The 21992-nt window shown below is 52.0% G+C and overlaps 10 protein-coding genes across 10 annotated transcripts; 7 read left to right on the top strand and 3 right to left on the bottom strand.

Moving 5' to 3' along the window:
• Nucleotides 1–862: 862 nt before the first annotated feature.
• Nucleotides 863–2323, top strand: PtrM4_109440 (Tymo-45kd-70kd domain containing protein; the record flags this gene model as incomplete). The annotated part of the gene is made up of 2 exons (XM_066107843.1): nt 863–1294; nt 1364–2323. The coding sequence occupies 2 exons, from the start codon at nt 863–865 to the stop codon at nt 2321–2323; spliced, it is 1392 nt and encodes a 463-aa protein (XP_065962292.1).
• Nucleotides 2324–2744: 421 nt separating this feature from the next.
• Nucleotides 2745–3425, bottom strand: PtrM4_109430 (mitochondrial-processing peptidase subunit alpha; the record flags this gene model as incomplete). The annotated part of the gene is made up of 1 exon (XM_066107842.1): nt 2745–3425. One exon carries the CDS (start codon nt 3423–3425, stop codon nt 2745–2747), a length of 681 nt encoding a protein of 226 aa, XP_065962291.1.
• A 92-nt stretch (nt 3426–3517) lies between these two features.
• On the bottom strand, nt 3518–4528 carry PtrM4_109420 (mitochondrial-processing peptidase subunit alpha; the record flags this gene model as incomplete). Its single annotated transcript, XM_066107841.1, has 2 exons — nt 3518–4351; nt 4406–4528. 2 exons carry the CDS (start codon nt 4526–4528, stop codon nt 3518–3520), a joined length of 957 nt encoding a protein of 318 aa, XP_065962290.1.
• A 1197-nt stretch (nt 4529–5725) lies between these two features.
• Nucleotides 5726–7225, top strand: PtrM4_109410 (FHA domain protein; the record flags this gene model as incomplete). The annotated part of the gene is made up of 3 exons (XM_001935826.1): nt 5726–6318; nt 6365–6476; nt 6527–7225. 3 exons carry the CDS (start codon nt 5726–5728, stop codon nt 7223–7225), a joined length of 1404 nt encoding a protein of 467 aa, XP_001935861.1.
• A 534-nt stretch (nt 7226–7759) lies between these two features.
• On the bottom strand, nt 7760–8986 carry PtrM4_109400 (Bestrophin multi-domain protein; the record flags this gene model as incomplete). The annotated part of the gene is made up of 1 exon (XM_001935827.1): nt 7760–8986. One exon carries the CDS (start codon nt 8984–8986, stop codon nt 7760–7762), a length of 1227 nt encoding a protein of 408 aa, XP_001935862.1.
• A 626-nt stretch (nt 8987–9612) lies between these two features.
• PtrM4_109390 (uncharacterized protein) lies at nt 9613–10177 on the top strand (the record flags this gene model as incomplete). The annotated part of the gene is made up of 2 exons (XM_066107840.1): nt 9613–10127; nt 10171–10177. 2 exons carry the CDS (start codon nt 9613–9615, stop codon nt 10175–10177), a joined length of 522 nt encoding a protein of 173 aa, XP_065962289.1.
• A 1600-nt stretch (nt 10178–11777) lies between these two features.
• Nucleotides 11778–12255, top strand: PtrM4_109380 (guanyl-specific ribonuclease Pb1; the record flags this gene model as incomplete). The annotated part of the gene is made up of 2 exons (XM_001935829.1): nt 11778–12084; nt 12152–12255. 2 exons carry the CDS (start codon nt 11778–11780, stop codon nt 12253–12255), a joined length of 411 nt encoding a protein of 136 aa, XP_001935864.1.
• A 2635-nt stretch (nt 12256–14890) lies between these two features.
• On the top strand, nt 14891–15455 carry PtrM4_109370 (uncharacterized protein; the record flags this gene model as incomplete). The annotated part of the gene is made up of 2 exons (XM_001935830.1): nt 14891–15125; nt 15175–15455. 2 exons carry the CDS (start codon nt 14891–14893, stop codon nt 15453–15455), a joined length of 516 nt encoding a protein of 171 aa, XP_001935865.1.
• Nucleotides 15456–17969: 2514 nt separating this feature from the next.
• On the top strand, nt 17970–18965 carry PtrM4_109360 (2OG-FeII-Oxy-2 domain containing protein; the record flags this gene model as incomplete). Its single annotated transcript, XM_001935831.2, has 1 exon — nt 17970–18965. One exon carries the CDS (start codon nt 17970–17972, stop codon nt 18963–18965), a length of 996 nt encoding a protein of 331 aa, XP_001935866.2.
• An 882-nt stretch (nt 18966–19847) lies between these two features.
• PtrM4_109350 (MFS-1 domain containing protein) lies at nt 19848–21460 on the top strand (the record flags this gene model as incomplete). The annotated part of the gene is made up of 4 exons (XM_001935832.2): nt 19848–20028; nt 20080–20664; nt 20713–20894; nt 20948–21460. The coding sequence occupies 4 exons, from the start codon at nt 19848–19850 to the stop codon at nt 21458–21460; spliced, it is 1461 nt and encodes a 486-aa protein (XP_001935867.1).
• Nucleotides 21461–21992: the final 532 nt, after the last annotated feature.

Raw genomic sequence — 21992 nt, 5'->3', positions numbered from 1 at the left:
GTGTCAGGGTATCCTGACTCAGTCATGGCATGGTCTACCAAGTGTCAGGCTACATTCTCCCCCTTATCAGGCCGCCAATGATGACTTATCTTGCTACAGTTGTACTATGATAGGATCACCCATCAGGCCATGAATTCGTTCGTTTTCTGCCTCACCATGTATTCTGAGTCCATTCTTGGTGGCTGACCAGTTTTTCTTCCCTTCGTCCCTTCACGTGCTCGCTCGCCATGTTTGTCTGGAATGTACGGCAGGCGACTTCGCCTGTCAGCCCGTCTGTACGCCGAAACACCAACAAACGTACTACAATGTCCTAGGGACAGCATCAATCACTGTCGAAACTGTCGGTAAAGGGATCCAGTCAAAACTCCAGCGTGCGAGTCGCCTGCGGTTAGAAGTGACAAGCAGCACGTTTGGCTGCCTCAACTTCATAAACGCCAAGCCAAGGACTGATTGTTTTGTATATGCACATTCTCCACGAAGTCTTCCTCTGTTTACAAAGTCTCTTCCTTCTGTCACTTCTGCAATAACCGATTACCTGCTCGGAATGTTCTCTGCGCCTTGAAGGCAACGTGGCGGTCAACTGCTGCCCTTTGCTCTTTCTCTTACTCTCTGCTGTTACCTGATCTTGCTGTTTTCTTTTCGGTGCCTCCACTCTTTCTCTCTGGAACATTGGAATTTGACCACTGATCACGTGTGCCTGCCTTGGACCCCTACGACCCTTCCTAATAGAGCAACCTCGATTAGGTCGCGCCTTCCACTTGCCTTCCACCTCTACCCCACCTCGTCTGCCCACACCGCAAGAGCAGCTGTTCTTGACTTCAGCGTTTTCGGCTCTTCCAACTAAACCAAGCACTGCGCCGCCATGCCCAAACGCGTGCGGGCGCCGAATTGCACGCATGTGGACATGGATCGTGTTTTCGGGCATGACCTGCAGTGCCAGGTTTGCGGGCGCTCACCATCCATTGGTTTCCTCTATGAGTGCAAGCAGGACCGCGACTTCGTAAATCTCGTTGACCTTTTGTCGCCGCAGGTGGACAAGATCAAGCCATGCAAATCCAGTCTGCGGCAAGAGCTGGAAGCCATCGGCCTGAGCGAGAGTATCATTCTTACTGCAGAAAAGGGGCACTACACGGATAAGCAACTGGAAAAGCTCAAGAACCTGAAATTGGAGCTCAACGAGATCATTTCCATGACGGAAGAGGCTAGCCAGGTCAATGATTTCGTCTCCAAACTCACGGCTATGGTCCGGACACCCTACGCCACTGACGGAACGTACAACAGCGTTCCCACAAAGGTCAGAGCAATGTTGCTCAAATTGGACGGCGGGAGGCCAACAAAGCGAACACGGCTAACGTCTCCACAGAAGTCACTGGGATGCACATTCAGAGCATGTCACACCTGCCGTCCGTACTATCGCGACCGTGTCTATATTTCGTTTGTGGGCGTCGTCAACGCCGAATTCTCGCCCATGACACGAGAAGATATTCAGCGGCTTCCGACCAAATCAGCAAAGATTATGAGCACCATCGGCACCAAGACCTACAAGTTACCTTCTTCCATGACCCTAGACACGATGCCATCTACTATCCCGACTCTGACGTCGTTTGCTACATCTGCCGATGTCCCATACCCTCCTCCATCCACGGCTAGCACCTCCAGCTCACTCACTTTCAAGACGACTCAGACCGACATCGAGGAAATTTCTGCTCAGCGTCGCCCCCGACGTCGGTTCTACAAGATGGGTCGCCGCTCCTCTGCCGACATCGCACGCGATCTATCCCGTACAACAGCGTTCTTCACACCCCAGGGGCTCAAGACTGCTGTCCAAGGTATTTTCCGTCCAGGCCGCGAGTCCAGCTCGGAAGGCTCAAACATCACTCTTCCACTCGCCCGGACGGGCACTGTCCGCGAAGATCTTGGTGATGAGTCCATGGGAGAGTTCGATCTCGGTGCCTTGCGGCGTGTGCGCAAGCAAAAGGAGCGCAACGAACTCCGCAACGGAACCTACACGGGCGGCTTCGAGGACGTGGGTCTACACACTGCTGGTATCGTCGATAGCGGGTCTGGAAGCAACAGTATTAGTACCACGGACTCTGAGTTCTCCGTATACTCTTTCGCCACGGACGAGGGCGGCGAGATCAAGGTCAATGGCGTTGCCCTCACGGAAGAGGCGGCTGAGACTCATACTCCGGATATCATGGCCATCGACGTCCCCGTACCAGAGAATTCTGGTGCGGCGGTTGCAACTGCGGAGATTGGTGGTGATGGTAGGGATGAGATGGATGTCGATATTGGGTTACAGAGCATCATGGCGCAGGTGTGAGACGGAGGCCAAAGTCACAACCGGACATTGTTATGGAAACGAAACGAGGCGGCTCGCCGGAACTCGATAAGGCTGCACTTACTTTGTGAAGAGCATGTCCGATAAGAGGTTCGCGGCAACTCGAAAAGGCTGCACTTACTCTGGGAAGAGCATGTCCGATAAGAGTACGAGCACGACCTCATGAGATACAAGTTTAGACACGGCACCACGACACAGCGAGCAACAGAAGGCCGAGGCATTTTTGCATTCTCAACAGCCAGATTGATAAGAAAAGGGTAGATTAGGGGAGAGGAGATCAAGCATTACTTCTTTTGTCATGAATTCATTTCAATATACCCACTTCAACTTAATAATACACTGTATTCATCCATCCATCGACGTGATCGTACACCTCCGCTTTTTGTCTCATATATCATGTAAACTATTTACGACCAAGTTTCCACCTCGCAATCCTCGACTGGATATCATCCCACGTAAAGTCCTTCCTAGTGAAGCCCTCCTGCTCACCTTCCTGCAGCACCACCGTCGGCGCGCCCGAGCCACCACCTACATTCTTAACCTCACCGCCAAAGACCTGTCTAGCAACCCTTCTCAGATCCTTGACAGTAACATCTTCAATCTTCTTGCACATTTCCTTTGCGCCCACCTTGCGGCCGTGGACCTGTACCTGTCTGCCCAGATCCTCTAGTTCGACCATGCGCGACTCGAGGTTCATGAGGAGCGAAGAGCGGAGCTGATTTTTCGCGCGTTGGACCTCTCCGTCCTTGAGGGCAGAGTAGCCGGCTTCGTCGCCTAGAGATTTGAGTTCGCGACACATGACTTCGAGCATTTGGGTGACGTGGGTTGGTGCACAGGCGGCGGCGATACCGAAGAGGCCGCTGTCGGTGTAGCTGTGGTTGAAAGCTACGCACGACTCGACCCAGCCGTGTTGGTTGAGCACGTTTGTGTAGAGGCGCGAATACATGCCTTTTCCGGGGCCGCCGGCACTGAAGGAACCACCACCGCCGAGGAGTGTTTGCAGGACGGCGCAGGCGTAGATGTCGGGGGAGGAGATGGGGAGGGCTTCGAAGGCGAGGTGGATGTGGGATAGGCGTGGTAACATGGGGTTTGCTGGTGGTGGAATTGGGGGGGAGGGTGAGGAAACCACCGGTGTATTGCGAGGGGAGTGATGTGTCTATCGGAGGGAAGTTGAGGTCAAAGGATGTGTTTACGGAGGCGCTGGAGGTGGCGGAAGTGGAGAGGTTCTTGAAGAATGGTATTTTGGAGAGTAGTTTGGACGTTTGCGGGGGGTGCGCCGGTTGGCGTGGGGTGGTCAGCCGTGAAGTTCTGCTGCTGTGGTAGCGAGTTGGATGTCGCGCTGTCGCCTACGCTGACGAGGGCTGGACCGGTGCCTTTCTCCATGTCGCCAAAGTACTGTTCTGTTAATCGCACAGCCTCGTTGTGGTTCACACCGGCAAAGGCAATCACTATCCTGTCGGGCTTGTAGAACTCTTTTCGGTATGCGTCGACAACCGCACGGTTGATGAAGGGTAGGCGCTCCTTGGGACACAGCAGTGGGTTGCCCAGAGTGTTGTCTTTGTATGCCGCCATGTGCACGAGTTCGGGCAGAATCAGTTCTGGCCTGCCCCAGATCTCGCCAATTTCGTAGTCGGCCGTTTCCAACTGTTGCTGCACCTCATCTTCCGTAACCAAGGGATCGCGTATCGTCTCTGCTAGCACACCAACGGTGGTGTCTACGGCGGAATTGAACGTGGCGGACTGGTACATGAGAGACTCTCTGCTGGAGGAACACTGGATGTTTCCTCCCAGTGTCTGCATCTTCTCCATCATCTGGTCGCTAGTGGTATTACGGGTTGACTTGTAGGCCAAACGGTCGATAATGTGGCTTACTCCTCGCAGCGCATCGTTTTCGTACCGTGAGCCGGCGTCAACATAGACACCAATGCCAGAGAAGTGGCCTGGCAGGGCTTCAGTCGCAACGCGGATGCCATTGGGAAGTGTGGTGATTTGGTCGAGTTCGGCGGGGTCCTAGAAAGCGGTTTAGAAGGTATTTCTTCCTTGGTTGCGTGTCTTGATGCTAACCCGCTCTTCTGCGACGGCCGTCGCTAAACTCCGTTTACTTGCGCATGTTGCTGATCTTGTGAGCGCCGATGACGTCTTGGATAGCCCTCGGGTCAGTGGGCGGTATGTGTGCGGTCTTAGCATATCTTTGGTGGGTGAAGTTGCTGTCGTTGGCGCGTTCCGAAAAAATCCCATGGATCGGGATATCGGGATGACATGCTGTCACGTGCAACCTGCCGCTGCCCGCGCAGAAGCCAGTGGATCCCACTGCCACCTCCGATTCAAAGACCGGCCCCACAAGGCAACGCTCTACGATCAGCGCGAGCGCATGACCATGTCGAATGACAGGTTTGAGAGTTGATGATATACGTTCGCCCAGCTATAATTATGAAATGCGACCTGGGTACTGCGGTCATGGTGGTGGCTGCGGGGTTCAAAACGCCATGACGGGCGTGCGTGTCAGATCCGTCTGGCAGACATTGGCATCCGTCGCAACCTATCAACTGCTCGCCCAGGGCATCTGGAAGGTTGCGAGCAGCGAGCGGCTCGTATTAGGAAACGGACCGCTTTGTCGTCTCGGTAGCCTCAATCACGATATGCAGCTCCGGCGCGCTGTGTATAGTCGAGGTTATTCTGGGCAGCACCAAGGCTGCCCGAGTCCTGTCTAGCCCAGCTGAAGGGCTACGAGCTGGGCCTGTTTACCCGATGGTCTTGGACGGCCTGTTCGCCCAGTTCGCTCGCTCCGTTCGGTGCATTTGCCTCTGCCTTTGCCCTTGCATTTGCATCCTTTGCCATTTGCTTCAGACATCTCCCACACATGCCTGTGCCCGCTATCCTGTGAATGCTGTGAACGGCCCACTGTTCCGTCTGCCAAACCTTGTCGAAACTCACGCAGGCTGCATTCAAACAGCCGCCCTCCGCCTTCCGCCAGCCTAGGGCTCTATATCCCCGTCTGTGCCGCTAACAGGGAAGGGGATGTTCACTACCACGGCCGCACCAGCAGCTCCTCAGACTGTTGCAGCGTCTGTCATAACGGCAAACCCGCCCTCGTCGCGACCAACGGGCGTCCATAGAGGAATCAGTTTCTTCCGCAATCTGCACTTACACTCTACGAGCCAAGCGGACGCCACACGTGACGATTCTAGAGCCCGAACAAGACCACGCGCCTTAACTCACACGCCGCCAGCCTCGCCTGCCTCCACCACACACTCCCACCCAAACCCAGGCCCTCGCCCAAACTCTTTGATTAGAAGGCAAACGACCGACGCGCAGGCGCAGCTACAGCCGCTGCAGCCCCAACCTCCGCCCACTGATTCCCCTCCCGCCTCTCCTCTGCCAGCCATGACAAGAACACGTTCCGAGACTGCTCAACCGCAGCTACAAGTGCGCAACAACACCGGGCCCACACCAATGTCAACGCCTGCTCCAGTGACCGCGCCCATAATGGAAGCCGCTTCTGAAACTCCAGCTGGCTCAAAGCACCTCCCGTCGATTCGCTTCATCCCCCATCAGGACCCTCGAGCTGGTCGCCCCTCGCTGATATTTCCCACCATCAACCGCACCCTGCCCGACGAGGACGCCATACTCCGTGTAGGCCGCTACTCCGAGCGTGACAACATTCCCGAGATCTCGCCCAACACGCCCTCTGCCGCGGCTATTGGCTTCAAGTCAAAAGTGGTCAGCCGGAAGCACTGCGAGCTGTGGTGCAAAGATGGCAACTGGTACATAAAAGATGTGAAGAGCTCTTCGGGTACCTTTCTAAACCATATCCGGCTCAGTCAGCCCAACGTCGAGTCAAAACCTTTCCGGATAAAGGACGGCGATATTATCCAGTTGGGAATAGACTTCCGTGGAGGTGAAGAAATGATCTTTAGATGTGTCAAGATTCGCGTCGAATGCAACCGCGGTTGGCAACAGGGTCTAAACACATTCAAGTACGTTTTGGTATCCACACTGCCAGTCAACCACTAACATTAACAGCAAACAAACCCATGCACGGCTGCGTGCTCTTGCTAAGAGCCAAAAGCCAGTCGCCGGCGATAATGCCTCGACGCATACTTCAGAATGCGCAATTTGCTTAATGTCGATAGCGGTAGGTGCTCATGTGGTGCTAACAGTGGACCCGTACTAACGACCCCACAGCCATGTCAATCGCTGTTCGTAGCGCCCTGCTCGCACGTCTGGCACTACAAGTGCATCCGTCCAATTCTGAACGGTCCAACATGGCCAAACTTCCTCTGCCCGAACTGCAGGGCTGTAGCAGACTTGGAAGAGGATGTTGAAGATATGGGAGACATGGAGGACTGGGAGGGTGAAGAGGAGGTGGCAAATGGCGAACCTACCACGGATACCACCGCAGACCAAGCAGACCGCCACGTTACGCCACGTGGCTCGGGCGCGCCCAATAACGGTGATGAGTCTGACGAGGAGTTTGCCGACCTGCGACAGCAAATTACGAACATCGACTTCAATACCTCAGACACTCCGAACGGGAACACTAACCCATCGGTACTGGAAACACCACAACGCCGTCTGACGCCTCCCACAGGATCGGCCACTGTCTCACAACCAGTGGCAATCAATGTGCTGGAAGCAAACGAATGGACTGGCCTCTCGCCCCTGAACCCTACCACGGTTGACGGCTTGACACCCGATCGCATCCACGACGGCCCAATGACGCCCCGAAACGACGCCGGCCCCTTTGTACTCGATGGAAGCGCTGGTAGAGCCTCGGGCACTCGCTTACGCGACTCTTCAAATTCGGATTCTGACAGCACTGGCGCGCTCAGCACCCGCAGCAGCAACGACGCGCCCAGTCTGCCTCCTGTCCGCTTCAACTAGGTGATGTCAAGCCGATTATAACGAGTAGGGCATGTCTACCTACCTACCCCTACCTTTTTTCGTGCATGTTCATTTTGGGTTCTGTTTTGCATGATTCCGAGGTGTTTTGGTGGGCGTGAATTGGTATGCATGATGTAGCTCTGTCTCTCTCTGTCTGTCTCTCTAAACAATGTTGGCCAATAGGGGGGAATTTCTGTCTCATTTTATCTATATTTTACAACACTTGTGATGCATGTGCTCAGTTCCGCAAGGACAAAACATTTGAAAAGGGGAAAGCGACATAAAGAAAGCCGGCTAGCTTTTAATGTATTGTTCTTAGCAGATGCTGAGCGTTTGTATTGTGCATTATCCTTATATATGAAAATAGCTTGTCGTGTTGCGTATTGGATATTCGGTAAAGATGTTGGGGAAGATTGTGCAGATATGGACATAAATGCATATATAAACTCAACCCTACCTTCACTACCACCACATATACGTATTTCATCACATCATATTCTCTTCATCACACATTTGTTCGACTCACATGATCACTTAGTAACAATCCGTCTCAAACATGCCACCCATAGCCCTTCCCTCATGACTGGCTTTCCACTCCTCCAATAACACCATGACCTCCTGTCTCGTATCCTCAATAATACCATCCATCTTGATATCATTCTTATCGTACCCAAACGGATCCTCGAGCTGCATGCCAATGCCCTCAATACCGTACAAGGTAAATGCGATAATAGCCACAACAGGCACACTCCACCACTTATAATCATCGACAATAGCAAACGGCAGCACGCAGCCATACAGCGCCAGCACCTGTTTCTGGTGGATCAAGTGGGCGACGGGGATAGGCGTCGAGTGAATCGTTTCCATGCGACCGTAAGCGTCAACGAGCGAGTTCAACTGCACTGTCATTTGCGAGGAGAGCGGGGCATTGAACCAGCCTCTGTCAGCGCCGCGACGGATGTAGCCTTCGACTAGGATTGTGAGTTGGAGGGGTAGGCCGAGGCCTTGGTCTTCGTAGCCCATAAGGCCTTCGGGGAGGAGGGAGACGTATTCGTCTTTCTTCATGGGGGTAGTGCCGTCGCCGTTTTCGAGCGTGGCGGTGGATTGGCTGAGGAGGGGGGTCGTGGCTGTGCTGGGAACGGCGGTGGAGGCGAAGGAGAGGGTGGGGAAACTGCCGTTGCGGTCGATGTAGCTGGGGCGGCGGGAAACGGGGCGCGAGCGCTGGGGGTACACGCTGGGTTGCTGGGTGGGCATGGATGCTAGACTGGCGGGGGGAATGTTGAATTCGGCGCGGAGGTTGTGTTTGATACTGTATAGGACGGCCACGAGGACGCGTACTATACGTTCCGTATCTCTTCTCTCGGCTTCGCTGGCGTGGCCGTCGCGGTCATGAGAGTTTACAAGGGAGATTCGGGCTAGATTGCGGACGCTGGTGCCAATCGTCGTGAGACAGTTCCTGCCGGTCCAGAAGCGGTCGTAGCCGGTGCTGTTGCGGAAGACGAGCATCAGGCCCACGACGATGGAGAGCGAGGGTATGATGGTCGCGGGGATCGAGATGGAGTCGACATAGCGAGTATCGATGTAGACGATGAGGACGGTCCAGAGTGAGTGGAGTAACACTGGGGTAACGATGATGTCGTGGACGGCACCCTTTGCGAAGCGCAGAACGAGCGGGATACGGCGTGGTTTACGGCGAAAGGCGTGAGCGAGGGGGTAAGTTGGGCGGCGGGTATGATGAAGCGTTGGAGTAGACGCGTCCATGGCTGAACGGGATAGGTGGATGGATGTCTGGATGGTTGGTTCGGAGAGTTTCTCAATCTGCTGTAGTGACGGTTTGCTTTTTGAGGCGGTCAGCAAAAAGCCGGAGAGAGCAAAGCCTGCTTCCTTATCTTCCCCCGCAAACGTTAGCGACGGGTGTGAGTGGGGAGATATGGGTTGTAAGTAATATGTGGAACGACGACGGTGAATTAACAAGGATATTGTGCCTGGTCCCGCTGCAACCAAAGCCTGTTACAAAACTACACCGCTACTACTAACACGAGGCCGCCTAGGTGTCGTCGAATTGCCTTTGCATACGATGGCGGGCACGTGGAGGCTTTTACGGCACAGTTGGTGCCGCGCATAGTGTATACTAAGAGCTTCTAGTAGGTGAATGACTGGGATGGGGCTGCCTCTGTCACATGGGGCTCGACGTGAGACTCCACCCCACGTGCAATGACGCACCGGCAACCCGCGCAAAACCGCCTCGGCCGAACGCGCATCGCGCGTCTTTTTGGTAATTGTTTGTTATCAACAACCATGGAAGTCCGATAACATCCATCCCATGTCTTTCCACATCGTGCGAGTTAAACTTACAACTCTCTCCACACACACATGTAGAAGTAGCCATGGCGGACTCACATCATGATCCCCATCCCACCACCACAACCATCCCAAATGCATCTACTAACCCGCCCTCCCCTTCACCCAATACAACACCCAAACCCCCTCCACCGTGCGCCACCCTGATCCAAAAACTCCGCATCCTCCTCCTGCGATCCCTCTCAAAAACCGCTCACACAACCGACCACACCCTCGTCCGCCTCGACACCCTCTTGTCCACCCCCAGCGGCATTGACACTCTTCTCTGCACAACATCCTACACCCTAACCCTCCTCTCCGCGCTGCTCTCCAAAATTCTTGAACGTCGCCTTACAACCATCGCCTCAGACATTGCCTCAAAAGCCGACGGCATCCTCCTCCCCGGCGAAACCCTCATCGCCGAAATCCCCGCATCTACAAGCACAAAGCGCATCGCGCAGGTGCTAGGCGGTTCGAAAGCGCTGGCCGAGGTGATATCAGACTACAGGGTGTTTGTGCGCATGTGGAGTTTGGTGGGGCTGTATACGTGGGCAAGGGCTACGTATTCGGACCCGCTGGCCGTAGGGGCGGGGCGTAAAGAAAAGATTCTGAGGGCATTGACGTGGTCCAGTATTGCATCGTGTGTGGGATGTCAAGTTCTCGAGAATGGGGCGTATTTGGCGAGTAAAGGAGTGTTGACGGGGGATGGGTGGGTAGGCGAGGCTGGGAAGAAGAGAGAAAATAAGTGGTGGACGGTGAGTTCGCGGTTGTGGGCTGCGTATGTGGGGATTGAATTGCTGAGGTTGGGGGTTGAGTGTTATTATTCTTCGTCTGATGGTGATATTGTTGGTAGGGGGGTGGGAGATGGCGAGAAAGAGGAGAAGATTGAGGTTGAAGAGAGGAAAAAGAGTAAGAAGTTGGAGAGTTGGCGCTGGTGGAAGGATCTAGTGTCGAATATTGGTTATGCTCCCATGACGCTGCACTGGTCGGTGGAGGAAGGGCTGTTGAGCGAGTTGGGCGTGGGTGCTTGTGGTATGGTTGCTGGCGGAGCATTGCTCGTTGATGCTTGGAGTAGGACCGTGTGATTCCCACATGAGATACGGTGTGCAGTTTATTACTGCCAGGACTGTGAGCTGACCTACTACATTCCATAGTTCGCGTTGCAAAACTAGAGCTCGTAAATACTATAGAGTTAGATACAAGACCTGTGTATACAGCAGACCTTCCTTACACTCCAAAAGACCTACTCAAAATATTCGTAACCCGCATAAGTCAATCATACAAATTCAGCGGGTAAACCGGCCCATTACCACCATCTCATTTTCGTTTTCGGTCCTTTCTTAACCACCTACCATCCCAAGTACCACCAAACAGACCCCCGACATCGCACCACGCCCATCTCACCGTCCCCGCCTGCCGCCATAAAAAACAACTCTCCGGCCCCGTTGTAGATCTCCTAATCCCAATCCATACCCAACTCTTAGCCCACCTTCCGCATTAGGCTCTAGCCGCCGAGACTTACCCTGTCGATCGCTGACCACACAACACGGCCAACCTACCAGCGCTGCACATGGGCGCGGTTACGGTATTTCCGGCGGTTAGGTACAGGAGTGCGATAAGGTAGGGTAAGAGAGGTGTGAAACAGTGCTCATTTTAGCTGTCGGGACAGGGGTGGGCGAATGGGAAGGATGGGATGGGACGTGAGGGTATGGGGAGGTGCGTAGGTACCTTCCTGATCGACGGAAGCGGGTAAGGATTCAAACGGAGTGGTATTTAGGCCAAGTAAGAAAATGTAAGGAGCAACTGTAATGCAGTTTGAAACATTGTTTTGAGAACGCCAGCACGCCCAAGCTTTGGAAGATATGATAGGTCCAAGTTGGCCCCTAGCATTGCGTTACCCACGGAGCATAATGCTTGCTTTTGGGATGGTGGAATCTTGATAGTCGACGCTCGGAGTTGTATTAATTAAATTTCGTTACCATCTTCCCTTCTAGGACTGCACCCGTGATGAGATCGGCGGAGCCCGCTTTGTTTCATAGACTACCAGTTGTCTCAGCGGGGACAGCAACCTTAGAAGTATATAAGATTCTGTATCGAACCTCTTTTGAGTTGAGAGGATAGGTCTGATACCACCAGCACCCACCCACCCAATTCTCTCGTTCAACACAGACAGAACCAAGCACTCTCGCTCCCCTCACATGTACTCGCAACGATGCACTTCCTAACCACACTCTTCCTGACCCTCACCCCACTCGCTCTCGCACTTCCTACCTCCCCTCCCACTTCCGCTATTGCCGTCGAACCCAGACAAAGCTGCTACGCCACCTGCGGCACTGTCTGCTACACCTCCGCCCAAGTCAGCGCCGCCGTAAAAGCAGGCTACGGCTACTACAACAACGGTGACGAAGCGGGCAGTTCGACGTATCCGCACACGTACAATAACTACGAGGGGTTTAATTTCCCGGTTTCTGGGCCGTATCAGGAGTTTCCGTTGAAGAAGTCGGGGACGTATACTGGTGGTAAGTATATGATTTTGGGGCGAGGGAGATTGGGAGCGAGATTGGGCTAATTTGTATGTTGGTGTAGGATCACCCGGTGCAGATAGAGTTATTTTCAATACAAAAGGCCAGTTGGCGGGGGAGATTACGCATACGGGGGCTAGTGGGAATAACTTTGTTGCGTGTACGTGAGTGGGTAGGTTAGATGAGAAGGCGAGTGAGGTGGATGGGGCAAGAGGTCTACTAGGCCCTGGATGGTTGTCATCGAAGTTGGGTGATAGTTGACGAGGGATTGGTTATGATTTATGATAAATTGTTGTTTTTAATGAGATGGCAATGTGATGAAGAGGTGTATATAGGAATGGAATTGAGATTCAATCTTAGAGAAAACTGCAGCTGTTCCGGTCAGCTGTATGTTTCAGTACTGGGGTGTACATGCTATCCTAAGGAAAATAATCTCAAGTTGGTTAGCTATCTTATCAAATCTATGTAATCTTTGGTGCTTTAGTTTGGTCCGCCATATGGATAGTGTACGTTCGTAGAGGTAGGGTGTAAAGAAAGTTATGATGCTCATCAACTCGGGGTCTTCAAATTCTTTCGATATTGGATATAATAGATGAATTTCTTCTAAGTATAGCTAGATTCATACTTTACATGATGTACTAGCTAAGATTCGGTGTTTTGTTGGAAATGGTTACCACACGTAGGCGCCAAATCCCGCTTAGTCATATTTCGGAGGTAGCCATGACGTCATCAGTATACAAAAAACGGGGACGAACAGCGCTTGACGGTTTCACCAACACTTCTTCTACAAACCATTCCTCTATAGTAATCCTCTATAGTAAGATCGTCGCATAATAGTCCTTATGTGACATTGCTCAGTAATAGGTCGGAACAGAGCCTCGTTCCCCCGCTCCCTGTCAGGTTGGTGCGTTGGCACCTCCTCCCAGCCTGGTCTGAATACGTTCCGATACGCGCAACAGTAACTTTAGATCGTGCCTAGATCTCTGACTGATGTGATAGAAAGGTTATCAACAAGAGGATTTGACCAGTTTCTGACTGTCACTAGAAGGTACAGAACCGTCTGATTGGTGGCGCGTCCTCCATTTTACCGACCAAACGGAGAACTGCACTGCCGAACGCATGTGCACGTAGTTACACTTCTATTACAGCTTAGTGTTAGTGTTAATAGGAAGCAGGCGGATATGCTCCGGAATTGTGTTGCAAGGCTGAGCTCGGTTAATAAGATTCGCCAGCAGTCAATGTACCATGTTCCGTAACCAGGATCATGTGCATGTGCTACACCGTTAAACTGCTATCATGGGGGCGCTCGCCACGGCAATCCGGATAACGTGAACCTTAATTCATGTTTTGTATTCTACCGCAAGGCCAAGGGAAACAGACACGCAGGACCTTTTCACCGCTTCCTTGTTATCACGCATTGTCGACTGCCAATAGTGGAAGATCTGACAGCCAGCCACTTCTACTTTTCGTCAGCATATTCGCTTAACCAAGCATTGATGTACGCAGAACTAACTCTCAGCACTGCCATCATCACATACACTGCCGCACACACCCATATCGTATGAAAACCTGTAGATCACTAAATGAGAAAATCTTATCTTAGTACGTACGGAAGTCTCAACTAAAAGTTATTAGAACGACGATTGGTACGTCATCAGCTGTGCTGCAGTATCATGACCTGTCACAGAATTCAACCTGATTACCCGCGTGGAGTGATGTACTTATACACCATCGGGGAAGCGGGTTCCTGCAGGCTTCTATCTCTTACAGACTCGGCAGGCTGTGTGGGTTATGGCAACAGCATCTACGTTATCGTTGAATGCAACATGATCTTTGTTCGCTTGGGGAAGCGGTTAACGATCCTATTCTTTCCTCTTACGACTAGTAACACCGTTAGATTCCAAGCGCTCTGAGTTGCCCGCCTATGAGCCGATAGGTATGCTGCCTGATAGCCGCAATCACCGCGCGATAACTCTACTAAGGGTCCCTTAGAGTCAATTTTTTGTTTGCATTCATTATGTTCATGCACTCGCAGGATTTCGCCTGCGTTGCGGCCCAAGCAGCGCAAAATGCACAATGATGCGCTCGTCGGGACATGAATGAATCGCTTCCCCGCTGTTATTTGATGATACCATCATCGGTACGGTCGGCCCGGAAGCAAAATTTCGGGCTGAGCACTGCATAGAAACTAGGTTTTCTGAGTCCCCCGTGTCAAGGGCATCTTTACCGTGAGTCACAGTATGCGACCAGACTTTTTGGATTGGTTCATACTCGTGATACACGAAACAATGCTGTACCTTATGATTTAGACCAGTTCCCATCCAGTCAGTACCATCTGCTGTGTCTCGTATCGGGATCGGCCCGGTGGCTTGTTCGAGCCGGCATTAAGGCTTACACGGCATTCGATGGGGGAGCTTCCGTTCTTCCATGCCAATGAAATGGTATCAAGTTGAATTCTAGCCACGTCCTGGACAAAGGACACCTTCTACAATGGGACAAGCTTGTCGGGGAAGGGGGAAGTATCCGCTGCACATGCCCTACTCCTTCCCCATCAAGCTTCTGCTTACTAGAGTAGTAAGACAAGATGAAATGAATAACTAGGTAGCGAGTCATGCCGATTCCGCGAAGTGATTTGTCTAATCGACTGCCCTCCCAAGGTAGGCTGTCTCACTCTCGTGGGAGTGGCTCATTTCAATCCAGCATGAACCAGCATGGGCACGTATAAGTAGCACCTTGCGCGCCTATACTCATCACTTTTCAAAAGCTTTCATACATCGCTACTGTCGCATACAATTCTCGCATCATGAATGCATCGAATGCTTCAATTGCTACCATGAGGGCTACTACGTATGGCCCCTCAGAACAGGAGGACAGGAAACGATCTTCTCTGGAAGAACATCATTACGAATCTTCCAGCAACTTCAAAGATATCAAAAATGTTGGCAGTACTTTCCAAGGCTACAGCAGTGACTTGTTGGGTGTGGGGACGTGGGTCCCCACCCAACAGAATCCAGGCACCGCTGCTTCTCCTGAAGAAGGTACACTACGACCTGTAATCATTTCGATTAGAGTGCTGACGCGCCAAAGCCCGGAAAGGTGTGCCACAACACCCATGTACCCACCATCAAGCAATACATGCGGTATGTCTCGGATCGAGCGACGACCACCGTGCCATTATCAGCCTCCTAGACGACCCTTACGCCACGGGCTCGACTGATCATGCTGACAGGATGTTGGCTGGTCCATCTTCTGCCGCGGCGTGCACGTGCGTTACAGACATTCAGGCAGACATCGATGGGGCGCAAGTGACCGCAGTGACGACGAACGGTGCCAAACCGAACGGAAGGCAGACTCACGGCATCAAATAGCGCTTCGTTTTCCGTATGGGATTCGAAGTACTACACAGGGCTAATCTAGTTGCTGAGAACACGAGATTTCAGGAGTTAGTGTGACAGAATGAAGTACAAGAATTTTTTCTTTCTACCACTCGCTTTCTCTCGGTGAAAATGATGAGCAAAATGATACCATACCGTGCAGAAGTCACAAAACGGCTGCCTGGCGGCTATATTTCTTCGTTGTGGGTGTTGGCCCCATGCATGAGCAAGGCTGCGCCGCATACCCTCTACGCGCCTCAGCCTCCTTTTCACCAAGACCAGTCTTACACGTGGCCATGTACTTGATTTTTTTACCTGCAGACTGGAGACCGTCTTCCAAAGTTTCCTATGCTGCGACCGTCATTTACGCTATACTCCCTATAAACGCCCATCCTGAACGACGCGGCTCCTTTCTGCAGGCGGCAGGACCATCCACAGTGACACTCGTCAACAATATGTAGAGCCCCGACAGCCTACGCATATTTTAGACGAAGGATGACATTGGAAGATATCGACGGATCAAAGCAAATGGAGACTGAAGCGATACGGCGCACTGTACGTGCCCCCTGGTCACAAACCTAAACTGGCGCGTCCTTCACCTCAACAAAAGGGGACAAACGCGCACGATCGCAGCAAACTATCTATCTTAATCAGCAATTACTCTATAGAGCAAAATGATAACTTGCCACAGCCCCTATCGGAGCTACTCGCCGCCCTACCGGCCTGTCCGTCAGACTCCTCACGCGAACGTCCCGACGGCTTCAGCCTCGTCCATACAGAGTCACATACCCTCCAACACACACACACACACACACACACATACATACAAACAAACACACAGATGACCATCTAAATTTGCTAGAAATATGATTGTTCGTATCGTCATAGAGGCGGACAACTGCATAGATGGGGCGGAAGACACTGTTTGGACGGATAGGAATCGTCAACGGCGTCAGATATACTAGCGAATCATCGACAAAACGGTAAAAACGGTCGAGATGATTCGATAATCCCCAGCCACAAATACAACGCGACACAATCCATCAATTGCCGATGAAATTGATTGGAGGGCACTGCAGTGGGTCTGGGATGGTCGCTCATCAAGCTCAATCGCTTCTTCGCCAGCTACCTTGATTCCCAAAACATCCTCGTCCCGTCACGACGGACTCAAAACACTCCATCTGCGTACAAGAAGCCAATACGTTGCCAGTAACACTCCGATTTCCTGCTTCACCATTGAAGTAGCGAAATCATCCAGAAATCCTGTACAACGAGTCCAGAGAGATGGAATAGCTTTCGACCTTGCCATCGGAGCAACCAGGACTTATCGACCATGGTAACAAACAACCATGGAGCCAACAGTGTCGGCGCAACCAGAGACAATTTCTCTAGAAACACCATCCCAATCCCAACAGCCGCACGTAGCCATTAGCAGTGCCACTCGCCGCTTTTCTTGTGAGCTGAGACAAGTGCCGAGAAAGCTGGGTAGAGCTCTCGTCAAGCTCTTCTTGTCCATCCCGCCCGGCCTACCCAGTCCCTAAGTCGCAGTTCTCTCATGCTTCTTGGATGCTAGATGGGCCACAGCTTGACCGTTTTAACCGTCGCTTAAACCTAAGTAACATCCCATGATAAGATGAGGTTCAGTTTTCGCAATTGATGTACATCCGCTTTGGTGTGAGATAGAACCCCACCATCGTTATTGCAAACCAACCAACAGCCTCTAGGATAGAACTAGATGATATGTGTTCTCAGGTCAGAAGACCTGACACTGTTCGACTACTGGGCCAGGTCTATTGCATCTCGGACCGATCGTAGATGAGGTTCCGCAGCGTATCCAATATGTAAGGCACGCAGCAAAGGCCGACGTCAAGGTCTAGTTAATGGCACTAGGACGAGAAGCCATGCTTGCTGAGTGGTACCAAGTCTACAGCTGACTAGCTTACATTTGGGAGTGATTCATCTAGTGTCGTTTCAGTAATGACGGATTGTTCCATGATTTGAGCTAGCCGGGAGCTAGGGCAAGGAGCCTTCCAGAGCTCAAGATGCTAGAACTTTATTCCGAGAAATGGGGGATAGGCGGCTCTAGATCTGTCAGGTGGAGAAGGTGCAAGCGCGGGGCTTGTGGACAAGCGAACGCACGGATCTCTCTACCTTCGATCTTTTCGCTGCAGTCAGGCTCAATACTGGCGTCGTAGACTCCATCAAAACCGGCTTTATTATTCGTCCGGATTCTTGTTGACTGGTAGATGCTGCCCAGGCAGAGTGTTTTTGTCTCCGTGACGAGGCCATATTTTCTTCTTCCGCCACTTCGCCCCTTCACTCGGCGTGTCCCTTTGTACCCTGTTGCAAACATGGACCTATCTACGGATGCAACTGAACGCGTTCGTAGGTCACTAATACAATTTGAGGGGGTGTGGCTGACTGAGAGTGTAGAAAGGCTCCGTGCATCATGACACTCATGCAACGCCACCGCAATTTATTCAAAAGGAGCATTGGCGATACCAAAGCATGCGCAAAGCCGACCTAGAGAATGATCCAGACATTTTTGATCTCAGCAAACGTGATCATTTTAGCGAAGAACGGAAAGATATATGGCGCCCCGCAGGTATCATCCCAGCTGCTCAAATCGAGGCTGCTTGCCAGGCTTATGCAAGGGGTAAAGCACTATCGGTACCTGCAGAAGACGCACAGATTTTCGAACACCGGGATTTCCCTGGTCTTCAGGTCATCTCTGGCCTTCTTCCACCCGAGACCCAAGTGCTCTTTACTTCATGTCTGATGCATAGGGATTTGGCCGACCCAGGCCACAAAATCAACCTTCAGGTGGATTACGATATTCCGTACCCACCGAAGCCTACATCAGAAGGACTAAGGTTTGACAGCAACTTCTTCCTTCGCGGGCGCGCAGAGGAAGAGGACTTTCTGATACCAAAGAATCCTGATAAACAGAAACCACTCAATAATGAGCAATTTCTCTACACTAAGCTTCGCTGGCTCACGCTAGGGGAACAATACGACTGGCCGACTCGTAGTTATGCAAAGCATGCAACGCCATTCCCAGAAGACCTCTCAACACTAGTCACTGGTCTTTTCCCACATATTCGGCCCGAATCTGGCGTTGTTCTGATGTACTCGGCCAAGGACTTTATGCCTGTACACCGCGACGTTAGCGAGCAATGCCAACGAGCGCTCGCAAGCTTCAGTGTCGGTTGCGATGGCATATTTCTCATGGCTAGGGGAGAGGATGATGGAGAAGGGGAGGATGCACCAAGAAGTGTCGCGATCCGAGTTCACAGTGGTGATGTTGTGCATCTCACAGGTAATGCTCGATGGGCATGGCATGCGATGGCACGTTCGATCCCAAGCACATGCCCAGCACATCTCGCAAGTTGGCCAGTTGGGACGCCAGGCTCTACTTCAGCTGAGGAGAAGGCCTACAAGAAGTGGAAAGGTTATATGGGTACTAAGCGTATCAATGTCAGCTGTCGGCAGGTGTGGGATTAGACAAACGGAAGCCAGAGGAACGGGCCGCCTAGAGAATACCATTGCAGCGGAGGCGAGGTCATTTGCGCCCTGGTGGAACATTCGGACCCGTACATCCGGTGCATCGTAGGTCCGTCCAAGGCCCCCCGTGGCGTTATGGTGGAGCTCTGGTCAGAAACGAAGAAAACCCACCTTGGTACGTGCAAAACGTCAAACCACACTCCCAAAACATCGCTACTTCTTCTTCTGACTCTTGGAAGCCGACAAATAGAGATTGTTTGAATGCGCTGACTGGTTTGACATTTTGTTGTGGCACTCTTGGATGCTCTTTCCAATAAACGCAGGGTTCAACGTGGGTCCAGACTTCTCCAAATTACCCCAAATTCCTTTTTTGCTCGGCTTACCCTGACTTTGTGCGAACGGTATGAAATCCGCCCCGAGCGAGTCAGAATACATGGTACTGTAATTGTATACCAAAGTCTGACGAGCCGTTATCACGGACGTGTGGTTCGTCGGCAAGCCACATTTCACACTAATGCTCGTACGTACCAAGCCTTGAGAGGTGCATGATGTCTTAGCTCCAATCGCGGGGGACGGATCATCAGCGTCCTGAATGCCTTGCGACAGCACCCTAGTCACTTCGGACATGTAGCTATCTACCGGTGGCGGCCGCAGCATGTCGTGGACCTTGCTTTCCCTCGCGTCAGGAGGGCCGTGCTGCCTTGAACGCTGCAGATTCAACCCACTCCTGACTACGCCTTCTGGAGCAGGTGCAAGGATGGATGGCTTAAAGTTACTACTCCCCGGCGTCTCCTACCCTTCTCTGCTAGTTTTACCAGTTCATTGTTCTTTGCTCGTTGTTGTATCGCATCGTTTGCTAGCGAAGGACTGGCGTGAACCATAATGGGTTTTCTGAACTTTCCCCAATTACGTTACCATGGACCCTGGGTTCAGATGCTGATTGCAGGTATAGGTGTTGGTTCATCTGCAGGCATCTATGTCGCCCTCAATCTACTGGGTGCCGGTGGTGGAAGGCCGGACTCAGCACAGGTCGTTCAAGTCGTCAATGCGACTTTATGTGCAGGTAAACTTTTGTATGTGGACCATGTGTGGGATACATACTGATCATTTCCAGTATGGTTTCTCTCATCCTCTTTCGGTGGCTCCATCTTGAACAAACTGGGTCCTGGTGTCACCATGTGCATCGGAGTTCAAACATACGCTGTATATGTCGGATCCCTCTGGTACTACGATGAGACTGGCAAAAAAGGTTATCCATACGCTGCAGGTCCCATTATCGGAATCGGCGCAGGCATGGTCTTCATCACCGCTGGTTATGTCGCAACAGCATACCCAGAAGAAAGAGAAAAGGGCTCCTATGCAACGATATTGATGAACATGCAAGCGCTTGGCTCCGTCATTAGCGGTATCATACCCGTCATCATCAACAGAGATTCCGATACTGTCGCGGGCGTCCCTCGTTCAGTTTACATCTCCTTCATCGCCATCATGGTCGTCGGTGGTTTGCTGTGCCTTTTCCTGCTACGACCACACAAGCTCAAAAGAGATGATGGCTCAGTAGTAGCTGTTGATCGGCCAAGAGGAGCTTGGGAGGAGCTCAGATCGAATCTTTTGGTATTCAAAGACCCCATGTTGCTCATGATGCTACCCGCTTTCTTGCCTTCTGAGGGGTTCCTGGTATACAGCGGATCAGTTAATGGTAAGCCTTGCCCAAAGATTTTTGTCTTCATTGCTTACTATCTTTTAGCTTTTAACAACAACCTCCGCACGCGCTCACTATTATCCTTCATCGCTGTGGTTTTGCAGATACCTGCGGGCTGGGCTTTGCAATACGTTCTTGACTACCCAGGCTGGGGACGCCGAAAGCGTGGATTGGTTGGTTTGACTGGAGTCTGTGTGCCTCTGGTTATCGCCTGGGTCTGGGAGATGGTAGGTCTTAACGCCATTTCACACACATGCTCAACGTATTAACCACAATCTAGATTCGCACCCGCAACTACGACCGTAACAGCCCACCCACTCACCCTACGGATTGGACAGATCCAAAATTCGGTTGGATCTTCTTCCTGTTCATGCTGAACTGGGTCTTCTCGCAGCTATGGCACAACATAGTATACTACTGGATTGGATCCCTCACAAACTCGCCACATAAACTCACCCACTACGTTGGCGTTTTCCGTGGAGTCCTCGGCGCAGGCGAAGCAATCTGCTTCGGCCTAGACAGCATCAAGATTCCCTTCATTGCCGAAGCAGGTGGTATCCTCTTATTCTACGTCATGGGCATTGCAAGCTTCTACTACCTTGGAATCTATCACATAAAGGACACGAACTACGACAAGACAGAAGAAGGGGCAGTTATTCCGAATCATGTCCTACAGGAAGAAGGGTGGACACCGGCACTGGAAGCCGGCTCCAGTGCAGCTTCAAACAAGCAGGGCGGAGAAGTCACGGAGGTTGAGAAGGGGGGCTCATTGGATCGTGGAGAAAAAGCCTAAGGGATATGCACACCCTCCCAATGACTCGAAGCACACATATAGCTCAACGGTATAAAATTTGTAAATGACATAGCTTTAGCAAGCATCCAAGTTCTCATCCAATCGTCCCATGGGAGGCCTATATCCTCCAGTTTTTGTTTTTGTTTTTACCGCCACTCCCGCTCCCCTTCCCCTCCACCAGCTTACGCCCCATGCACAGTGATATAGAGCCATGCATACCTCACCCTGGTGCCGCGAACCCATACGGACCCCGTTTTTTAACCAAACCCACTCCGCCACGCACAAGCGCTTTCAGCTCGTGCGCTCTGGACTTATGCCACCCTGCATCTGCACATACAGCCCGTTCGCATGCTCTTCGGTTAAGGCAATTGCCTCGCTAACGCCATGTCACGAAATTTGATCGACAGAAAATAGTATGCGCAAACCCTTTTGACTACTCGCGGCGGGTCTGTCCATACTGGTAGTCCCCGTACCCACGCGGGCCGTTCCTAAAACGCCGCATCAGCACCGATTCACGGTATATCATGTATCC

The sequence above is a fragment of the Pyrenophora tritici-repentis genome, chromosome 5, assembly GCF_003171515.1.
Source record: "Pyrenophora tritici-repentis strain M4 chromosome 5, whole genome shotgun sequence".
In the NCBI taxonomy this organism is placed as follows: domain Eukaryota; kingdom Fungi; phylum Ascomycota; class Dothideomycetes; order Pleosporales; family Pleosporaceae; genus Pyrenophora; species Pyrenophora tritici-repentis.
Note: the sequence above shows the minus strand (reverse complement) of the source record. Positions and strands in the feature narration are given on the sequence as shown.